Raw genomic sequence first — 22,786 nt, 5'->3', positions numbered from 1 at the left:
TGCTCCCACTAGGTCGCAGCATACCCACGGAGCTTGGCAGCAACAAGTTTAACCTTATATTCCTCTGGCAATTCACTCCATTCAAAATAATTTTCAATTGCACTTAACCAATCAATAAGGCCTTCGATGTGGAGCTTACCATGAAATTCTGGGACGTTGACTTGAATACCAAAATCTTGTGGTCGTTCTATAAGACATGGATCTGGCTTATAATCATCTTGTGGTCATTCTATAGGACGCAGATCTGGCCTATAATCTTCTCGTGGTCACTGTATAGGACGCGGATCTGGCCTGTAATCTTTGTTATGCTCGAAATCAACACCCTGGATTTGTCGTGGAATTCCTGATGCAAGATTAATATGGTTGCTAGTACCTTCTTCACGATGAAGGTTACTCTGCAACCGTTGCAGCATCTGATTTATCTCCTTATGTATCTCACGTACTTCAGTTCGAAATCCTCTAAGGTTTTAGTCAAAATTTCTATAGCTTGCCCCCAATGATCATTCATAGGAACATGATTAGCAGGATTAGCGTGATTCGCTTTTGGTGGCATTGTATACTCTGGACCTAACTTGCTCTGATCTAACTTTCTCTGATACCCATTAATGCAGATTGATGCAAAGAAATAATAACATCATAAAAATAAAAATAAAAGGTTGAAAAAATATACCCTCTCAAGGTCTGCAAGGTAATTCACCCTAAGGTTGAGAGAATATACCTTCTTTCAAGGTCTGCAAGGAAATCCACTCCAAAAATCTCTTCACGAGATCAAATTCTATTAACTCATTCACCTTTTTTTATAATGAAGGGAAACCTCCCTTTAAATAGACTAAAAAACCTTTAAGTAGACTAAAAAATAAGATAAACATCAACAAAAAGGCTCTCTCGACACTTTTCCTATTTTATTTCTTTTTCCTTATTTTCTCTCTCTTAAAATCATGTGCCAAATATTTGCTTCTATCCCAAGTTTTACCCCCTTGTTGTTGAGAAGATAAACCCCTTTAGATCCAACCTTATCGTATTTATACTCCTAAACTACCTCCTCTAACTTAACCTTATCTATTTATATTCTAAACTAACTAACCCAAATCAATCAATAACTAATTAACCCAAATCAATCAATGTCAACTCATGCACAAAATCCTGCGCACCTCTTAAAGTTAAAAGATAAACTCAAAAAATTAATTAAATTCATTGTTATTATTATTTTCTTTCTGCATCAAAATCACAAATAACTTAGCATCAATTTGGTTGACTCTGAATCTAAGTGTTTCTCCAAATAAATCACAAATGGCTTAGCATCAATTGGGTTTGACAGTGAATCAATTAATTCAATTTGGCTTATCTTTGATTCATGAACTAATTATTTTCTTACATATGACATGATAGCAAATTGAATTATTACGAGGAAAGTTGAAAAATCTGTCTCTAGAATTTGTTGACTTAATTTGTTCTCAATGTTTGATAGCGTAAACTTGTTATCTCAACAAAGTTCTTTCAGAATTGAATGTTTTCACTTTTCACAGTCGAACAAAACTCTTTAAGAGAGTAGAACTTCGAAATTGGAATATTATCAAGTTCTGGTTCAATAAGGTATGGCGTCTCAGATCGTTTAAGGGATGGAACAAAACACATACATGAGTGTAATTAAAAAACAAATATGTTCATTTATCATAAAAATGAGCCTAAAGGATAACACTTGAGTAAATCAGATCCAGAATTGAACATAGACGAGTAAATTTTAAACGTCAAAATTATTGAGAACCCAGTAGTCTTATGTTGGTTAGAAACTATAATCTCCTTTGATAGAATATTTTAAGGGCTTAAAATGTAATTTTATTGTAAACACATTTTCAAATGTGGAGAAGATTGGGCAACCCATTAGATGGTGTTGATATGCAAAATCTGAGTCAAGATGACTCTAAGAGAGAGGAGTGCAGGGGAGACCCGAGAGAGGAGGGAGGCTGAGTGAGAGAGCGAGAGAGGTGCAGGGTAGGGCCGAATGAGGCGGTGAGGGAGAAGGAGATATGCAAGGGAGGGCCGAGAGGAGGGAGACAGTGAGGGACATAGACTGGCAAGAGAGAGAGAGGTATTGGGGAGGGCCGAGCGAGGAGGAAGGCAGTAAGGGAGTGAGAGATGGTGGCGAGAGAGAGAGAGAGAGAGAGAGATATATATATATATATATATATATATATATATATATATATATATATATATATATCGTGAGGGAGAGGAAGAGTGTCTGGAGAGAGAAAAAAAAAAGAGGTGCAGAGAGACTTAATTTCTTTTGTGTGTGAGAGAGAAAAGGCAAAGAGAGAGAGAGAGAGAGAGGGCCAAGTTATATGGCTCATAAGTATGGGATCTAAAAAAGGGACTTGTGGGGTGAGTGAAATCTGAATTTTATCTCGAGATATGAATCATAAGATCAACGGTGATTCATAGGGTCTCACAGCACTATTTGTGGCAGCCCTATAGAATCATTTCTCTCTCTCTCTCTCTCTCTCTCTCTCTCTCTATATATATATATATATATATATATATATATATATATATATATATATATATATATATATATATATATATATATATATATATATATATATATATATATATATATATATATAAGAGTAATGATCTTATAGGACCCTACCACATACCAATGGCATAAGACCCCTATAGATTACTATTAAATTTAATTCCCAATCGTAAAATTGAGATGAAAGTTGACAAGTCAAATGTATTGAAAAAAGTATAATACCAACTGACACTCCTACACGTCACCCTCTTTCTCTCTTTTGTGCCATTTCCCTCTCACCCCCATTCCTTCTCTCTCTCTAGAATTGCCTCCTCTCTCTCTCTCTTGCCCCATTCCCCACTCTCTCCCAATCCTTCTCTCTCTCGTCCGAAATTCACTGGTTTCAATCAGCCTTTACATGAACAACAAAAAATCGTTTACCTAAGAAATTAAAAAACTGCTATACAATAACAAACAGGTTGGTTTGTCTCCATATCATATAACGATCATTGTTAATAATAAAATGTTTACTCAAGGACTCATAATTTGATCACGTTCTCTGAACTACCCCGAAATTTTTGGGAACAAGCTCTCTGGCCAGCTTCCAACCAAAATTTCGACCTGGTAACCCTTGACGTTCTTGGAAACTTAATTGAAGGGAACCACCCTCCTTATCTTTGCTGTTGGAATAAGCATGAAACCCTAATAATCATAGGCAACAAATCTACAGAGGCTAAATCTCACTGGAAATCGATTCTCAGGCGAGATTCCAGCTGGCATGCGATCTTGGGCGTGGTGATGCTCGAATGTCCAATAACAGTTTTAGTGGTTCGATCATTCTAGACTTGGGTTATCTTCCATTGCCGAACTATCTCAACCTCTTGCTAAATTCATTTATTGGTTCTATACCGTAGGAATTGAGTCATCTGCCATTGAGGTCCATCAATATCTCTTATAACAATTTTTTGGGAAAGTTTCTAAATCCTTTGATGACACTGGTTTTCTTCTTAACTATATGGGTAACTCCCATCTATGCAGCCTTGGTCTAAGCCATTACCCACCTATAAAAGAACAAGAAAGAGGGACTATGGGATTCTCTAGTTTGGATGAGAGATAGAGATAGAGAGAGATGGTTGTGGGTCCGCTAGAGGTGGGTTATCAAATACAACCCATTAGATGATAAATGAGAGAGAGAAGCAATAGGGCGCAAGAGGGGAGAATAGGGCAAGAGAGAGAGAAATGATGGGAGTACAGAGGGGTGTTCGACATAACTATTTGGTCATACAGGTCGACAATCAACTATCATATTAATCTTGGGATTGAAAATTAGATGTAACAATGATCCATAGGGGTCCTATGCCATTGGGATGTGGCAGGGTCCTATAGAATCATTACTCATATATATATATATATATATATATATATATATATATATATATATATGAGTATTGATCTTATGAGACCCTCCCACATCCATGTGTGTAGGACCCCAAAGGATCACCATTAAATTTATTATATATATCTAGAAAATTTATCACATGGGTATGAGACTTGACTTTTTTAGATATATGTGCCAAATTTAATTGTGATCCTTTGGGATCCTACACACATGGGTGTGTGAGGGTTTCATATGATGATTACTATATACATATATATATTGAAAAGTCTTCTCAACGCCTATATGCAAAAGTGAACAATGATTCTGCCGATGTTCATCACCGTCAAAAGTTCATCGCACGGTCACGATTGTTTAGTAGTGTTTTAATTTTCATTTTTTTTTCTATAAATCAGAATGATCTAAAATTTGGAGTGTATGTACATATTAGCGAGACGCACTTAATAAAATATGAAAAAAATATTTCACAAAATATAAATTGATCAAAATACCCTCATAATTTTTCAGAGGTATTTTGGTCAATCTATATTTTTTTAATTATTTTTTATATATTTTTATTAGATTCTTCTATTTTTTATGAACACACATTTCAAATCATTCCTATTTGTAGAAAAAAATAAAAAATAAAATACTATCGGAGACAACCTTTGGGAAAAGTTTATATAAGGATGCAACTTTATAATGTAGAACTACGGATGCACCTCAAAATCCCTAAAAAAAGGTAGTTTTAGTGTTGAAAATTTGATTGATCATCTTGACATCGAGATTTATGACCATGAAAAATAAAAAGATTTTAAATCTCAGAAATAGTGCATTTTACAACATATTATTTATACCGTCCATTTTCAAGATTTTCATATATTTATAGATCTACTTGATTTTAACCATTTTTGAAATTTAAAATTTTATAATTATATATAAAAATAGATTTTGAGATAATCCTAAGAACATTTTACATCAAAATTATATACCATGATAAAATTTGACGGTGCACCTTACCTCTATAGCTACGGATGCATCTGTATGCCAACTGCACTTTTTTCTTTTAATACAAGGTGGTCACTATAATCTTGACTATTGGATGTAAAGTTGGGTGGCTGTGATTATTCCATTGAACAAGCTCAAACTTCAAAATAAATTTTTTCTAACTCTGTGACACATCCAAACTATCAAATTTTATATCAAATGATTGTAAGGAATGGCGACCACCTTGTGGAAAAGATAAATGGTCTCATTATATGCAATCTCTATATTATACTATATTATATTATAATATATTTAATAAGTATATATTTATTAATATATTTATGTTATATAATATATTAAATATAAAAAGATTAATATATTAATACAATATATAAATGCATGTACCTATAACTTCCTTAACAGTTCAGCATGTTATCAAACGCATTACCCGAAATTTAATTAAACCTTTTAGAACAAATAAGTCACGTCCCAGCAAACAACAACTCTTTTGTTTTTTTTAAGAAACGTTTTATCTTCTAGTAAACAAACGCGCTAAATTAGGATCACAAAATATAAGGTATATAAATTTTTAGAACCAAGTTCTAACACCTTCGCTAAAACTAGACATGCAGGATTTTTTGATTTCATGGATCCAACAAGCCACAAGGAGCCGATAATTGCAACTGTACTCCAACAAATGATGAATCACAAACAAAAACTACACATACTATTTTCTGCAGGAGCACACTATATACTTGCTCCCTCTGACTAATGACGAAATTAGGAAGATTTTATTATTTGAAAATTTTGGAACCAAGTAAAAATAAATAGATTATTTCATTCAAAATAAAAATTTTAAAATTTGAGTTCTCTAACTTAGACTTCACCCTTAAAAAAATTGAATGGTTTCTATTCACCATTATTTTTTCAAGCCCATACATAATACAATTTGGATTTATTTATTTATTTAACATAACATATTATTTATTTATTTAACATAACATATAGATTGAATAGGTTACATCATTTTGGGGTTCTAAAAATCTCCTAGATTGGGATTGTCCTGAGGGAGTAAATTTATTTCTTTTGGCTAAATAAACATTATGCACAACAAAAATGACGTGAGACGAAAGATCCACAAAACGCCTCAAAAATTTCTCTATAATGGGCTCTCTTGGGTTTTCACGGCACACACATGGAAACACCCAATTCATACTCTTAAAAACACTTTTGCACGTCTTTTCTCAAAGCTCATGAACCCCTTCACCACTATGTATACTGCGGGACTATTTATTTTCAGTGGAAGGAGGTCACAATTATATTTAGCCATTAAATGCGAAATCCAATTGATAAAGAGAAAAATTTATATAGAGCTAGGACTTTAAATAATCAAATTAGAGTCTATTTCAAAAATTTCACTAGAAGAGGTTGTTTTGAAGCCCAAATATCATCAAATTGATCATTTGAGCATCAAGATGCATGACCAGGAGAAAAAAATGAATTTCAAAATTTGAAACTAGTATATTTGTAACATATTTTTTTAACCATCAATTTTCAAGACTTTCAAGTTATCATAGGTATCTCGATCTACACTATTTTTGAAGCTTTAAACCTTATAAATAAAGATGAAAATATATTTTAAGGCTATCATAAAGATTCTCAGTATTGAAACCACATTTTTCGGCACTATTTGAAGATAGGCTCTAATCTGATTGTTTAGACCGTAGGCTCAATACAAAACCACACCAATAGATAAAAGTAGTTAGAGAAATCTTAGTTTGGACTTTTTGCTCCACCAATGACATATCCTCAACTACTCAATTTCAAATCTAACGGTTATTGATGATTTCAAATTTAACGGTTTAAAAAGAAATAGATGGGCCAGTCAAATACTGTACACCTCTTGTGTATAGTACAACTAAAGTATATTAGACATGGGTATGGTTTGTATAAGGTAGATACCCTAACCAATCAAAATAAGGCACCCCTTCAAATTTTGTTGAAAGATGATGTTTTATTATTAAAAATAGAGATTATATACAATGAGACAATTTATTTTTTATACAAGGCGGTTACAATTTCTTACAACCATTTGATGTGAATTTTGATAGTTTACCTGTGCCATAAAGTTCGAAAAAATTTATTTTGAAGTTTGAGCTTGGTCAATGGAATAATTGTAGCCAACCTATTTCACATCCAATGGTAAAAAATAATGTGACCACCTTGCATCAAAAGTAAATGGAATCATTCTATACTTTCTCTTAAAAATATCTGTAATAATTTGAAATTTTATTTTCATCGTTAATTATAATATTTAAAGCTCAGATAAATAGTGTAGATCAAGTATTATCATTCTATACTTGGTTCCAAAAGTGCAGTGCAAGATGTATTATTTTTATTACTTGAAATATAGTTTTTTTATGTCTATATATAACGAGGTCGAGATGATCCATTTTAAGATTTTTGGGCATCGAAACAACCTCTTCTAATGAATTTTTTGAGGTGCGCCCTCAGTTTGATCGTTTAGAGCCCCACCCTTATATAACTTTTTCCATTACGGTCACTACGTTGGGAATGAATCGCACTGATATGCACCACCCTCATGACCAGGAGTAACTCGCAACAATCTCTACCACTTAGTTCGAGATCTAACGCTGCATGTCACATAACTCGAGCCATACACCACCCCCCCTTTGATATTCTTTTTGAGGACTCCCTCATTTGGTCGAGCAGAGTCTCAGAACCGATAGGGTTAAAAACCATCTCGGCAAATTTTTCCTGAATCGAGCCCTCTAAGACGAGATACAAATTTCTTCAATCTTGTTTGGGTCGTGAATCAATCAAGAAAGCATGAGTGCACCAGACAATCTCTTCTCTCTCAGTAACAATTTCTACCTTGGCGCTTACCAGGCTGCCATTAACAACAGCGATGTTCCTGGCCTTTCTGAGGAGGAAGCCATAGAAAGAGATTGTCTCGTCTTCAGATCCTACATCGCCCTAGGAAGCTATCAGGTCTTCTCTCTCTCCTTCTCTCTCTCTATCTGTCTTGGTTCGATGCTTAATTTTTGGTTTTTCTCCAAAGGTTGGTGATTTCTCTCTGTCTCTCTCTCTCTCTAATTGGTGCATGATCTCCAGTTTCTCTTTAAGATCTGATGAAGGGTTTCTTTTTCCTTGCATTTCAGATGGTTATCAATGAGATTGATAACTCTGCACCAACTCCTCTTCAGGCAGTGAAGCTCCTGGCCTTGTACCTCTCAGGTCCCGACCACAAGGTTTGTTGGATTTACTCGTTATTTCTCTCTTATGTGATCTGTGCTTTAAGGAACTGCGTAGAATTGGTAATGGAGGTTGAGTGGTTGGTTTCAGTTGGATCTGAGTTGAATCTCCATATTTGTGACCCAAGTAAATGTTAATTGTTAATTGTGATTGCTGATATCTGGCGCGGTGGATTTGATCTATGGTTTAGATTGGTTTGTCTTTGTGTTTTTAATGGATTGGAGAAGAATCCTTTTAGTGTGTCTTTGTAATATGTGCACTAACTTTTCTTAAGAGCAATTTCTATTGAGTGAGCAGATGTATTTGTTTTAGGATAAGGTATTTCGCTTCAGAAAATGTGTGCATTGTTTATGATGCAAATTTTTTATCAAATCAATGAGAATTTGGAGATCTATGGACACTTTTTTAATCATTGATGAAGATGTATTTCTTGTACCCATCTCCAAGACATGATACTAATTCTTTAGGATTTCAAGTTATGGGAACGGAGCACTTGTTTCTTCTGCATTTTAATATATAGACCTCAAAAAACATAAAGGTATGCCAAATATCATGGAAATGCAATCCACGGATGTAAGCCCAAAGAAAAAGGAAAACTAGGAGAAAGGTCAGTGAGAATCCTCAATTGAGAGGCTGTCCTCCTTTCACAACTAGCATTGTTGAGCCAATTGGAGTAAGGAAATTCCCTTCAGCTAATTTTAAATCTTCTCTAATTTATCAGCAACTACCCTTTTGTGGGTGTATCTCATAAGCCCACTCTCTTCCACAAATAGAGGAGGGGCTTGGGGATTAAGAGAAACACTTGACCAGTCAGAAGACATTCATTATACGCTGTAAATGAGTCTCCTTGGATTTGGTGTTTAATTCTTGTGATCCCGTTCTCCCAATTGTTGGATCAGGTTAATTTGGTTGAAGGTTTGATCTAGATTTCAAGGGCATGGAAGTGCTTTCGTTTGCCCATGATATTATTATTACCTTTGCTAAGTCCTCTGCAATGCATATATTTTGGCCATGATTCTTATATCTATAATTGGAGTCCAAATCCAAAGAATAAACCCTTCACTTCAGGTTGGGTGGAGTGACAAGTCCCGCAGCTCCCGAGTATGTTAGCAAAATCTGCTCTTGATGTCTCAGAATAGTCCAAACCCAGCTGGATGGGAGTCCTCCATGAGCTCCCATGGAAATTCAGTTTGATGTTGCTTTGTTGTGGTGCAATCCAATGTTAGGATTTGGTTGCCTGTTGAGATTGCCATTGAATGATGCTTTGCCACTGACTGGTAAATCCTCGGTCGAGTATCCCTTAAACTCCTTTAAGTTATATGATTCAGTTGATTAGGCAGCCTTGAAGTCTTTTCTCCAAAATTTTGAGGATTCTTTTTAATTAGAATAGTCCAAATTATAGCTAGAACACTGATTTGCTGCAGTATTTGTCCGCTTTTGGGTGGGGGAGACAAACAGTATTGAAGCAGAGTGTCAAAAGTTTGAAGGCAAACACAAGGGGTAATAAACAGTAGCAATTGCAAGAATTCTTACCATATGATTGTGGGAAACAATCTTGTGTAGAAATATGCAGTGTTGTGGTGGTAAAAGCATTTGGATATCCGATTTTGGGTCCACATCGTGATGCAGGTCAAGCTTTCACTGCACAACCTGATAAGCTGGTCACTGGGTTGAGCTCTTATTTACGTCAATTTTGGAAAGCCCCTTCCTAGAGAGCTCATTGTGTCATTTCTCTCTACGTCCATGGAGCAGTTTTTCTCTCACTTTTTATTTTAATAGAATGTGTTTTTAGTTAGAAAATGTCATTGATGGCACCTCTGTAGAGTTTATACTATGTGAAACAACAAGCACAAATAGAAATAAATAGCTTCAGGCGCACCAGCCATGGCAGTTTTCATAAGAAGCAAGGTGAACCTATTATGTCTCTTCATAGAACCTGATCTTTGCTCTAAGACATGGAAAAAATAATGGATTTCTGAATTTAGCAAATTAGCTTTGATTTTTGGATCACTAGGAGTAAATGTAGTGCTTGTTTTTTGCCTCAGACCTGAGCGTTTGCTCGAAAACTTGTTCTAGAGGGTGGGGAAGGGAAGAAGAGGTGACATGGAATGGGGAGGAAGGATGATTTAGATTCGAGTTAAAAGGGGTTTTCTCAAGCTTGGTTTTAGGCTTTGCCACAGAAGCCGGAATCTCTAGGGCTGGTGCCTTCCATACAACGTTGGCCATTACGAGGCTTTTCCAGTTAAAATATGCTTCCTCCTCTCTCCAGCTCCTACATACACTCAGATCTGCTTTATAGGAGGTTAAGTGCTGGTTGGTAGGTTCTTTATTTGATTCCCTCAATAACCAATTACCTTTCTTCTATTTAATAAATGAGCATGGTGATGTAGTTGTCTACCCAGATCTACATATTACATTGGCTTCGCTTCATTGTTCTCACATACTACATGACTTTTTTTCCCTTTTCTTGTTCATCAAACTTTTCATCTTGGTTTATTGCTTTACTTATGACTTTTGCTTGTCATGTTTTTGCATATTGCATGTCCTGAATCATTATTTCTTCATTATCCATGTGCTTGGTCTTTTATATATTTAGTAATGAGCTTTTTCTTTTCCCACTTCAACTGTATGTAGCTTTATTAGTCATAAAATTATGTAGTTTCATTAATGTAAAAAATTGATTAGTGGTGATCTTTTAAACCTCTTCTGGCTTGAATTGGAGCATTGGCCAAAACCAAGTCATGCTCTACAAGTAATGCTCCAGTAATGGCTCCACCTTTTTTATTAGGCTGGTATTGAAATGCAACTAGAGCAGATTGCTAGATATCACATGTCCTATGCCTGCAGTTATATTCATAGCTTGGATATACGGTTACTAATTCGGACCTTTTCTTACTAAAATGCAAACTATACTCTGGTGGTGCCTAAAACTTTTGTGTTGATTTTGGACTCTTAGGAAAGCACCAAGTCAAGTCTCCAAGAGTGGTTGGCTGATGCTGCATTGGGAAATAATCCTATTTTAAGATTGATTGCGGGAATCATATACATGCATGAGCAGGATTACAATGAAGCTCTGAAGCATACCAATTCTGGGGGGACTATGGAGTTGTAAGTATCATGTCTCATTTCTTGTCACGCATCTATGGTTGCCAATATCTCTTATAAGGAACATCTGTAAAATGTGGAACCATGGTGCATCATGCATCATTTGTGCTGAACCATTTGGAGCATACTTAAACAAATATTAAATATAGATCTTACAACTGATATAAGAATGTTGAACTGGTTGTATCTGTATATATTATCCAATACAATTTCTCGAAGAAAAAGGCCCAATATATGTATGTGGAGACACATTAATTTAAATGGGAAACCCTATGTTATTCTTTTGCTTTTGCATGTAGTTCATGGTAGTTTTGTAGGGAGTTCATCGAGGTAGCGGTATCGAACCTGGATGACTTGTTGGCACAATGTTATCAAAACTGATTATGTTGTGCACAAACTACAATCAATGACTAAACTAGAAATTTAGGGGAAAAAAAGGCAGTTGAGTTTTTTGTTGTTGTTTTTGAATCTGTTGAAGTAATTATAAGTATAGTTAAAAATAAAAAAACTAAAAATGAGAGAGTCTACATTTTATAATAAATCTTATGAGTATGAATACATAGAAAGCCAAAATATTGCAACTGAGGAGATCGTGGAAAAAGGCCAAAAATGAGACAGTACACATTCTACATGTCTCTTGAATAGCATATTGGCATAAACAGATTGCTCTGTAGCAATGAGTATTCAGGATAAAAATAACACTATTTTCAATAACATATCATACAATATGCTGAAGGTTTATGGTGCACTCAAAACATATGTATGCATCTATGTATACATTCTATTTACATAATAAATGCTGGCAATTGGCACATCCAATGCACTTTTTCCACCTGTCAGTTGATTCTTACTATTTTAGTGGAAGGGCTTCCTAAAACCAATTAGAATGGGCTGTATGATGGGTGAAAGTTCTATTCTATCTGCTTTTAATGAATTTCTTCTGGTTTAGAGATTGATTAGACTGAGTGGTTTCAAGCTTGTGGCCAGTTTTATTTAGTCTTTTTTGTTGATGTTTCATTTTATGCATGCACAAACACGTTTCTTGATTGTTTGGATGTTTGATTAGCTGTTACATTAGAAGCAAGTGGCAATCTGTAACTAACATACCCAGATATTTCAATATGCATAACATACTGATGCTGATGTTGTATGAAACTGATATTGGTTACCAGGTACACCTGCTATACTTGTAAATATAAAATAATATAGTTATGGACATTTAATATGAACAAATATAAAATTATACACTTGGATATGATACATCTAAATTTGCAATTCGTATAGTTTATTATTGATTGGTAATTTATGATGTGTATATTACAATATCTGAAGAGTTTAATATGGTTCTTCAGGAGCAAAATGTACTTTTGCTCCCTGGGCAAAACCACTAGCTAGGAGTATTTTTATGAACACAAGTTTCTAGCTAGGAGTATTTTTATGAACCCAAGTTTTGGGGATGTGATGTACTTAACCTAAAGAAGATAAGCTTGAAATACAAGTCTTGGACCAGCCTGAAAAACATGTGCCGTAGGATTTCACCACCATCCAATTGTTGGACGCTCAGATCTAGGTGTTAAGGTACTAAAACATTTTTCGTTTTTGGTTGTTGAAATTACTCATCTAATGAATCTAATGTGAATCCCAAAATTTTAGATCAAGAATCCTCCTAAGTAGGTCATTTATCCATGGGAATAAATGGATATTTTACTTCCATGGGAGCATGGTATACACGTCCTTAGAATATATGATCAGACACACCTAGATTCTGTTAGTAAAATGTGGCAGGCTGACCTTTCGGCTATTTGGGATGCAGGGGCCTTGTAGGTACAGCGAAGCTCCAAATAGATGGCTGAGTTTTCCTGCGGATGATAATTTTTAAGTAATTTTAAAGATCTATAACATTAACAAGTAGTATAAATGTTACATGCACAGTAACATTACTACACATGTTCAGATATTATGCAGTGTATCTTTCACTGCTGTGAGTTGTGACCCAGTACAATGTAGTGCAAAACTCTTCTTTGATTAATTAGAAGTTCAATGTTATCATGTTTTTATCAAATATTATTCTACAGAAAATGCTATGAAATTCATGTTGATGAATCATGAATCAATGTTAGCAAAGAATCTAAGAGATAAGTTTGTCTCCATTACTAATATGCAAATCTGTGGTGTAATCCAACACCTAATATGTAGGTATCAGATTCTTAGGGGCCATTTGAAAGCTAACGATGAATACTACTTTCCATCTGGAGCTAGGCATCTTAAAATAAGAAGACATTTGCCAAACCTAGGAGGAAGGAAAGTTGTTCCTTATTGGTGTCTAGAAGTTTTTCCACAGGTGGCAAATAGATTGTACTAAAATCCATAAATGAATTATTTTTCAATAATAAAAAAATTCCTGTATGTAAGTAGTGCTTTGATCTTTTCAGTAGAATAGAATTTTGGGGGTTTTAAACCCTCTGAAACCCTTTCTCTGCATAATTGGTTGAAAAATAGCAAAAATGCCTTCTCCCTGTTACTATTTCTTGCCAAAGTGTGAGGTGAGGCTTGTTCAGATGGTCATGCAGTGCCTCCCTTGAGGTGGCAGCGTGGTTCCCAGATAGCCGCTTTTACTACAGTGAAGATGATAACCTGTGATTATTTTATAATTTATGTCAAACATATAGTATGATATGACAAAATATGTTAAATATGATTGTATAAATATAAAGATGTATAATATATAACAAAATTTTGGACATGTAAGCTGACAAGTGTGTGTGGGTGTCAAATAGGATATTTACGTACCTGTATGTAGTTTCGGAAAATGCCCTGTCCTGTCTCTGTTCCACTTCTTTTGCATACCAAAGTATGGGGCAAAAGGCTAACTTCCAGTATGCCACCAGTTTTAACAAGCTTTCTCAGGTGATCATTGGTTTAAAAAGATTAGAAAAGGGCTAAATATGATTACATAATTATAAAGATGTATAATATATAACAAAATTTTGGACATGTAAGCTGACAAGTGTGTGTGGACTGTGGGTGTCAAATAGGATATTTACGTACCTGTATGCAGTTTTGGAAAATGTCCTGTCCTGTCTCTGCTCCTCTTGTCTCTTTTGCATACCAAAATATGGGGCAAAAAGGCCAACTTCCAGTATGCCACCAGTTTTAACAAGCTTTCTCAGGTGATCATTGGTTTAAAAAGATTCGAAAAGGGCTACATGTTCTTAAAAGAATTTGGAAGAAGATGAAAAATCTTTCCCTTTTTTTATTATATAAATATAAATTTGTATCATATATTCACAAAATTTTGGACATGTAAGCTGACAAGTGTGTTTTGGTGGGCGGTGGGGTGGGTGGGTGCTGTTAAACAGGATATTTTCGTACCTGTATGCTCAGTTTTGGAAAATGCCCTGCCTGTCTCTGCTCCACTCGGAGTCCCATGTCTAGAACAGATACTCTACTCTGCCCTGGCATTCCTAACGCCCACTTCTATTTCTTCCTCTCTCAAGGAATTGAGCTTGGGCTTGTGTGGTGAGCAGCTGAGGATAGCGCTACATCTCAAGTTCGATCCCTACCGCTGAATTACCCCAACAAAAAAAAAAGGGGGGGGGGGGCTTGAAGGTTCTTTTTCTTGATCTCTGTGTGTGTGTGAAGCAGATTCTACCTGCCGCCCTACCTTGGGCTTCTGCTTTCTCTCTCTCGCTCTCACATCTGTCTCATAGTGGGCTGCTCAAAGTTTTTGTTATTGCCTATCCCGTCTTACTTGTGTGTGGGTGTGTGTGAAGCAATTCTACCTGCTGCCCTATCTTAGGCTTCCTCTCTCTCTCTCTCTCTGTCTCTGTCTCTCTCTCTCTCTCTCTCTCTCTCTCTCTCTCTCTCTCTCGTGGTTCCCTCTGATAGTGGCCTGCTCAAAGTTTTTGTCATTACCTATCCTGTCTTCTTCTTGGGGTAGCACGTGCCTCCTCACCTTCTTGCTTCTCTCTTTCTTGGACCATCAGGTCAAGAGCGTTGGGAATAAGCGAGTTTTGGCCGGTGTTTGTTTTTTTCTTTTTTTTTGTGGGGTGGTGGATCCAGGCATTTTCTTATGGGTTTTCCTAATAAATGAGATTGGTTGAAAGTCTTTGGTGACATTCTTTTTGTCTTTTATCGACGCCCTTCTTTTCTTTTTCCAATTTTGTCTTCTTTCTTATATGGTGATTCTCAATGTTCTGTTGACTGCATTCCAAGGACTTAGCCTGACAATCTAGTTTAGAGGACCACTGACCACATTCTAAATTGCATTATGAACAAAGGATTAGGAGGTACTTTTCACATATGGAGGGTTCTTAACTGGCTTGGATACTTTTGGACAATGCTAATTGAGGGTCAAAATTGGGGCGAAGTAAGGCATGGATTGTCATCCCAACATGTAGATGTTCTAGGAGAGCACAACTTTTGAGTTTATTTCTTTCTAAAGCCAATTAATTATGTAAATATGGCAACTTTCTAACAGAATCTCAAGCCCAGGTTGCCTTCCTCCCTTGGACTGCCTGCTGTGGACCATGCTAATCTTACCTCCATGAGCTTTATAACCATCTGCTCTCACAGGAAGTGCATCAAGATCACTCTTTCACCATGAATATTTAGTGTTAATTTTTCTGAATCATTTGCTTTCCGCTGTGTCCTACAAAGTTCAAACTGCACATTTGGAAGGATGTTTATGTGCATCAATATTTCTTTCCTGTATGACTTAAAGAATGAGATGATGGTACCAATGTGTCTACTATATCATTTGAATTGCTTTATTTCAATGCCTATTATTGAGAGATCCTTGCATTGGAATATGGTTTTTATTAAGCATCCAAAAAAAGATGGTTTTATGGACCTGACCTGAGTTTGTTCTGTGCTGCAGGTATGCAGTCAATGTTCAAATATACCTTAAAATGCACAGATCTGATTATGCTGACAAACAATTAAAGATTATGCAACAGATTGATGAAGACCACACACTTACCCAACTTGCAAATGCATGGTTGAATTTGGCAGTGGTAAGCCTCATGATACAAAGCAGTTGAAGCTATAAGATTCTACAATTTATCCATTGACAAAACTACAGATCATATAAGGAAAAATATCAGGGCAACATCGTGGAACACCTGCATAGGTCACACAAGTGGTCCCCAAACTTCAAATATCGAGATTTGGAGTGTTTAAAATGACTATTTTATTCTCTGTTTAAAACATGTTTATCTGAAATTTTTAATACGATGGGTTAAACTACTTATTTAAAAACTTTGACAAGTTAAAGTTCTATCCTGATATTTAGATTTTCTAGTCCACCTGCACCATTTGTGCTGCGTTCTAGGTGCAGTCTTGAATTTCCCCACAAAAACGTAGAGAAAAGGGAAAAACTGCTCACCATTTTGTTCCTTGACATTAGGGTGGTTCCAAGATACAGGAGGCCTATCTGATATTTCAGGACTTCTCAGACAGGTATCAGTTGACGAGTACAATGTTAAATGGTAAAGCTGTATGCTGTATGCATATGGGACGATTTGATGAAGCTGAGTCTCTCTTGCTGGAGGCCCTCAACAAGGCTAGTTTTTCTTTTTAGCAATTCTCTAGTTCTTATCTGTAAAAATTCATTGTCATTGTAATTGTCACTCTCTCGGAAATAGGAAATGATGCTGTTGACTGCTTCAGGATGCCAGGGATGCAGAAACCTTAGCTAATCTTGTAGTTTGCAGTCTTCACCTCGGGAAATCATCTTCTCGCTATCTCAGGTATAACATCAATTTATATTCTTTTAAGAAACATTAGAAGCATCTTTTTATTTTTTATCCTTGGATGAGGCACTAGTATGCGGTACTAATTATCCTGCCAGGAAAAGCATGCGTAATTGCAACTTTAGAGAATTTTTTATGACTAAAGAACTTTTTCATTCAGCTTCCACAATAAGACGATGTATAATGTTATCAAGGTATCATGTAGGGCACTGGATTTACTAAAATAAAAGAAGCTTTCATATAATTTATACCGAAACAAAGTATCAAAAGAAGGAACAAATCCTTGGCCAAAAAAAAAGGAAAATGGGCTGAAACAGAATCCATTTGAAATTTGCAGCACAATGGGTTGCTTAGATAGCATGGAACATGAAGCCCTACTTTATGATTTGAAATCCTTTTTTTCGTTCGTATCGTGAGGTCGATATGATCAATTGTTGATTTTTTTTTAGTCAGAACAACGTTTTGGGATGGAATTTTTAGGTGAATCTCACTTCAGCATTACAAAGTTGGGATATAAATTTTTCCCAATGGAACAGATGCAGTAATGGTGTATCCAAAGAACTGAATCATTAACTATGGTTAAAATTATGGTTATTTCTTTCTAAAATAATTCGGATTCTAAATTAGTCTTTGATCATCAATCATCGAAACACTGAAAAAAAGAACTACAAAAAAAAAAATTTCTACTAAAGAGTTCTACGTACCTTGAGCAGTCCATTGAAGTCTAATCTCGGCTTTTTTGCGGTATGTTGCATGCCAAAATCAGTATTAATCGTGCTTTCTCTCCAATCGCAGAACCAGTCTGCAGAATCAACCCCTTGAACCATGATTATACTCAAGAAAATACTTTCAGAGTTCTTTTTATTATATCTCCAAAAGTTGAAGGAAAACACAATCGACTCTTTTACTACTTGGTTAAAAAAGAAGGAGCAAGAGAACCAGATAGAGGAGAGGCATAGATACTATGGATTTTCTCTTTCAGCAGAAGATCAATCTTGTAAGAAAAGAGAAGATAGAGTAGATATATATGTAAATCCGATCTCATTTCTTGAAATAATGGTGATTAATTTGAAATGTATATTAATGATTCTTGACACGTTGCGACATGAGGGAATTTTGAATATTTTTTATTTTCCGAAAAAATATTGGTGGGTGCCTTGAGAGCGGGTGGAGGAGAGAGATGCATTGGGTTGTTAAGGATGAGAGAGAAAACAAAGGAGGTGGGGTTTTAGAGGGAGAGATAATGCGGGATTTGGTTCTTTTATTTCATCGATTTAATCCCAACCGTTGAAATGCAAACTCATGCTTGTCAACAAAAATCAAGAACTTGTACGGTTTGTTGATCCTACACCTTATTTGAATGGTTTCTTGATCCTACTTATATTTATCCTTTTATTCTGGATGCGATTGAGTGCTAAGAGAGAACGCATGTGTGTGTTAAGAGACTCTTAACACACACATGCGCTCACACACATGCGCTTTCTCTTAGCACTCAATCGCATCCAGAATAAAAGGATAAAGATAAGTAGGATAAAAAAACCATTCAAATAAGGTGTAGGATCAACAAACCGTACGAGTTCTTGATTTTTGTTGATAAGCATGAGTTTGCATTTCAACGGTTAGGATTAAATCGATGAAATAAAAGAACCAAATCCCGCATTATCTCTCTCTCTCTAAAACCTCGTCTTCTTTTTTTTCTCTCTCATCCTTAATAACCTTACGCATCTCACTCCTCCACCCGCTCTCAAGGCACCCACCAATATTTTTTTGAATAATAAAAAATATTCAAAATTCCCTCATGTCGCAACGTGTCAAGAATCATTAATGCACATTTCAAATTAATCACACCATTATTTCAAGAAATGAGATCGTATTTACATATATATCTACTCTATCTTCTCTTTCCTTACAAGATTGATCCTCTGCTGTAAGAGAAAATCCATAGTATCTATGCCTCTCCTCTATCTGGTTCCCTTGCTTCTTCTTTTTTAACCAAGTAGTAAAAGAGTCGTTTGTGCTTTCTATCGACTTTTGCAGATAAAAGAAAGAGAACTCTGAAAGTATTTTCTTGAGTATAATCATGGTTCAAGGGGTTGATTCTGCAGACTGGTTCTGCAATTGGAGAGAAAGCGCGGTTAATACTGATTTTGGCGTGCAACATATAGCAAAAAAGCCGAGATTAGACTTCAATAGACTGCTCAAGGTAAGTAGAACTTTTAGTAGAAATTTTTTTTATTGTAGTTATTCTTTTCAGCGTTTCGGTGATTGTGGATCAAAGACTAATTTAGAGTCTGAATTATTTCAAAAAGAAATAACCATAATTTTAACCATAGTTAATGATTCGGTTCTTTTGGATACACCATTACTGCATTTGTTCCATTGGGAAAAGTTTATATCTCAACTTTGTAATGTTGAAGTCAGATCCACCTAAAATATCCATCCCAAAACGTTGTTCTGACTAAAAAAAAACCAACAATTGATCATGTCGACCTTGCGATACGAACGAAAAAAAGGATTTCAACTTCATGTTCCATGCTATCTAGACAACCCATTGTGCTGCAAATTTCAAATGGATTTTGTTTCAGCCTGTTTTTCTTTTTTTCTGCCAAGGATTTGTTCCTTCTTTTGATACTTTGTTTTGGTATAAATTATATGAAAGCTTCTTTTGTTTTAGTAAATCCAGTGCCCTACGTGGAAGCTGACTGAAAAGGTTCTTTAGTCATCAAATCTCTAAAGGCTCTGTACTTTGACATTTCCAAAAAAATGGTAGTATGTATGACCATTATTTTTTAATCAATGATAAGGTCAAAGTAATATTTGATGTACAATAAGAGAAAAATGAAAAGGAGGAAGACCTAAAACATAATAATCAGGGCAACAAATACACCTGTGTAGTCATGTGTACATGCATCCATCCACACACGCCTGCAAGGAAAGAATGCTGTACACGAAATATGTACTGTAATACACACACAGGCAGGCGCATTCAATTTCTGTTCTCAATATGGGGTCAACTGTTGTATGGACTGACCATATCTGTCATCTCAAATACTTTTTCTTTTGTTTTTGTGGTGATTGTCTCATCTCCATGTGTTTTCATTTCACATCCATGTTTCCGGGTATAATCCGAATTATGATTATTGGCATTTCATTGTTTTAAATTGGAGATTTAGTCTTATCAAATTTATTATGGGTTCATGCAGCCAACTGAAGCTGTCGCATCCTGATCATTTGCTCATTAAGCGGACCACTATGGCCGAGGAGAGTTTCGATAGGGCTCTTCAGGCAAGTGCATAGGTGCTTCAACAAATTTGAATTTGGTTGTGATGAAAAACCTTAGGCACCTTCTACTTCCGAATTCTGACCATTCAGCATGGTTTGTATCATGAAACTATTTGAAAGGTGAAATGGCACCATCAATTTTATCCTTCCATATAGAGGTCATTGTGCTCCCAAGGACCTGATGGGTGCCTTCTTCCCCCATCTCATGGAACTTTTATACCAATTGTTGTGATTTGATTCAAAGGATGATTGACATTCGAGAAGGCATATTTTGCTTCTGGGAAATTTGTTGCATTCATTTCAACTCTATATGCTGTTACTATATTTGAAATAATTTTTAAATATGGGATTGTATACAATGAAATCATTTACCTTCGGTACAAGGAGGTCACAATTATTTATAACCATACGATGTGAAATCTGATAGTTTGGATTTGTCACAGTTTGAGAACATTTCTTTAGAACTTTAAGCTTTGTCAATAAAAATGCAATCACTCAATTTCACATCCAATGGTTAAGATTAATTGTGACCACCTTGTACCAAAGGTAAATGGTCTCATTGTTTACTTTATCCTTAGTTTTTTCACTGTCCTTGGTAATTCAAAGGTACAAACTCTGTTAAATCCTCGCTGAACTTATTAGTGTATAATAAATGTCGTCAGAAATTTAGGATATCTAAATCACGGCACATTCTTGAGAATCAAGCAATGTTTGAGATACTACCAACCATAACCTTGACCTTGGGGTATTTCTGTATGTTCTGGATTAGTTTATACCAATTCTATTTAATATTCCATTGCCCCCAGTTGTTCTCTAACGGATCCATCCAAAATGGAGCGTATGTTTACTTTGATGATTTCTGCAAAAAACCAAAACTCATTAGGAGTTTTAATTTGTACTATGATACTTGCCAATGTAACAAAATGCAAAGGTTGGCAAAGATTGGGAATTGTTTTGGCTATGAATATTTTCATATTTTTCTATCGTTTTTGGATTATTTTAAAAATATCTTTAGTCACAAGTTGATTTTTTTAAATTTTTTTTTTACTACTTTTTTAACCTCATTTGAGTATTTTGCTTAATCTTACTTTAAGCCTACATTTCTTTTTATTTTTTGGGAGGCTCGCCTCAGTCCTGGACCGGGTTCTCAGCCCGAGTTGACCTTTCTAATGCTGATCAAAACTCTTATCCAGCTTCCTTGTCTGATATCCAATGCGAAAGACTGGCTTTGCCCTTTGTTTAATTGTGGAACACCAGATTAAGGAAATTGTTTTTGTTTAATTGTGGAACACCAAATTAAAGAAATTGTTATTGGAAAAGGCTATAATGATGATGATTTATGCTCTTACAGGTACAAAATTAGCATTTACTCCCTCGGGATGATCCTATTTAGAAGGATCTATCTTAATCGAAACTATGGATCCCACTTTGGGATCATGAAATGAGTATTTTCAAGAAAAATACGTTTTGAGTGCCTAAATACCTAGCTCTAATCGTCCAAAAAATGGCTGTGCAATTCAAGGACATGATTATTTTAGGTTACATTTATAGGGCATGACTTTTTTTTGTCTAAGAAGTGTGACTTAACCAGTCCCAAGCCCGAGCAACACAGGTGGGTTGGGTTAGGTAGATAGATAGTGCAAAACTTTGCTAAATTTTTTCATGAATTCTAAATGACGGATCAGGATTTGTGCAACCAACCCTAAATAGTTGAAAAAAAGTTATGATGGTGATGATAATTAAGCTGAGTAGGTCACATTCCTGAAATTTAGAGCCCTAAGATTACTCCTAGAGCGTACGAGAGTTTTTTTATGTATGACAAAATATAGGGAAATTGATCAAAATACCCATTTAACGTGAGGTATTTAACAATTCGTTCAATTGCAACTATTCTCACTCAGACCATGTGTTTTTTAATGGGTATTTAATTATTCATCTCTTATGACTAATTTGATGACTTTCTTTAAGAGAAAAGTTTATATAAGGTTGTAACCTTAAAATGAAGAATTACAGATGCACCTTAAAAATCTATCGGAAAGGTTGTTTTAATGTTGAAAAATCTTCAATTTGATCATCTTGACATCGAGATGTATGAATTTAAAAAAAAAAAATTTTGAGTTTCAGAATAGTGCATCTTGCAACACATTATCTAGACCGTCCATTTTCAAGATTTTCATATGTTTATAGATCTCCTTGATTTTAACCATTTTTGGAGTTTAAAATTTTCTAATTAGATATGAAAATAGATTTTAAGATAATACTAAATTCGTTTTACAACAAACGTACATGCTATGATAAAAATTTGGAGGTGTGTCTTAATTGGATTGTTTAAGGTTGTTTAATGGGTATTTTAAAATTAGATAAAAATACAAGTAATGTATTAAATTATTCATCTCTTATGACTAATTTGATGACTTTCTTTAAAATATATGTTAATGATGGGTCGCACTATTTTTTGAGAAAAATTAGACAAGAAAGGTAGTACAACAAATT

General features: G+C 35.2%; 1 protein-coding gene across 1 annotated transcript; it reads left to right on the top strand.

Annotated features, from left to right (window-relative positions):
* Window positions 1-7,657: 7,657 nt before the first annotated feature.
* Window positions 7,658-20,578, top strand: LOC18443237 (coatomer subunit epsilon-1). The gene is made up of 7 exons (XM_006853429.4): window positions 7,658-7,889; window positions 8,060-8,149; window positions 11,110-11,261; window positions 16,138-16,273; window positions 16,666-16,821; window positions 16,929-17,008; window positions 20,215-20,578. Exons 1-7 carry the CDS (start codon window positions 7,728-7,730, stop codon window positions 20,306-20,308), a joined length of 870 nt encoding a protein of 289 aa, XP_006853491.1. The 5' UTR covers window positions 7,658-7,727; the 3' UTR covers window positions 20,309-20,578.
* Window positions 20,579-22,786: the final 2,208 nt, after the last annotated feature.

The sequence above is a fragment of the Amborella trichopoda genome, chromosome 2 (assembly GCF_054954075.1).
Source record: "Amborella trichopoda isolate Santa Cruz 75 chromosome 2, AtrichopodaSantaCruz75HAP2 v2.0, whole genome shotgun sequence".
Taxonomy (NCBI): Eukaryota; Viridiplantae; Streptophyta; class Magnoliopsida; order Amborellales; family Amborellaceae; genus Amborella; species Amborella trichopoda.
This window is presented reverse-complemented; position numbering and strand designations above follow the sequence as displayed.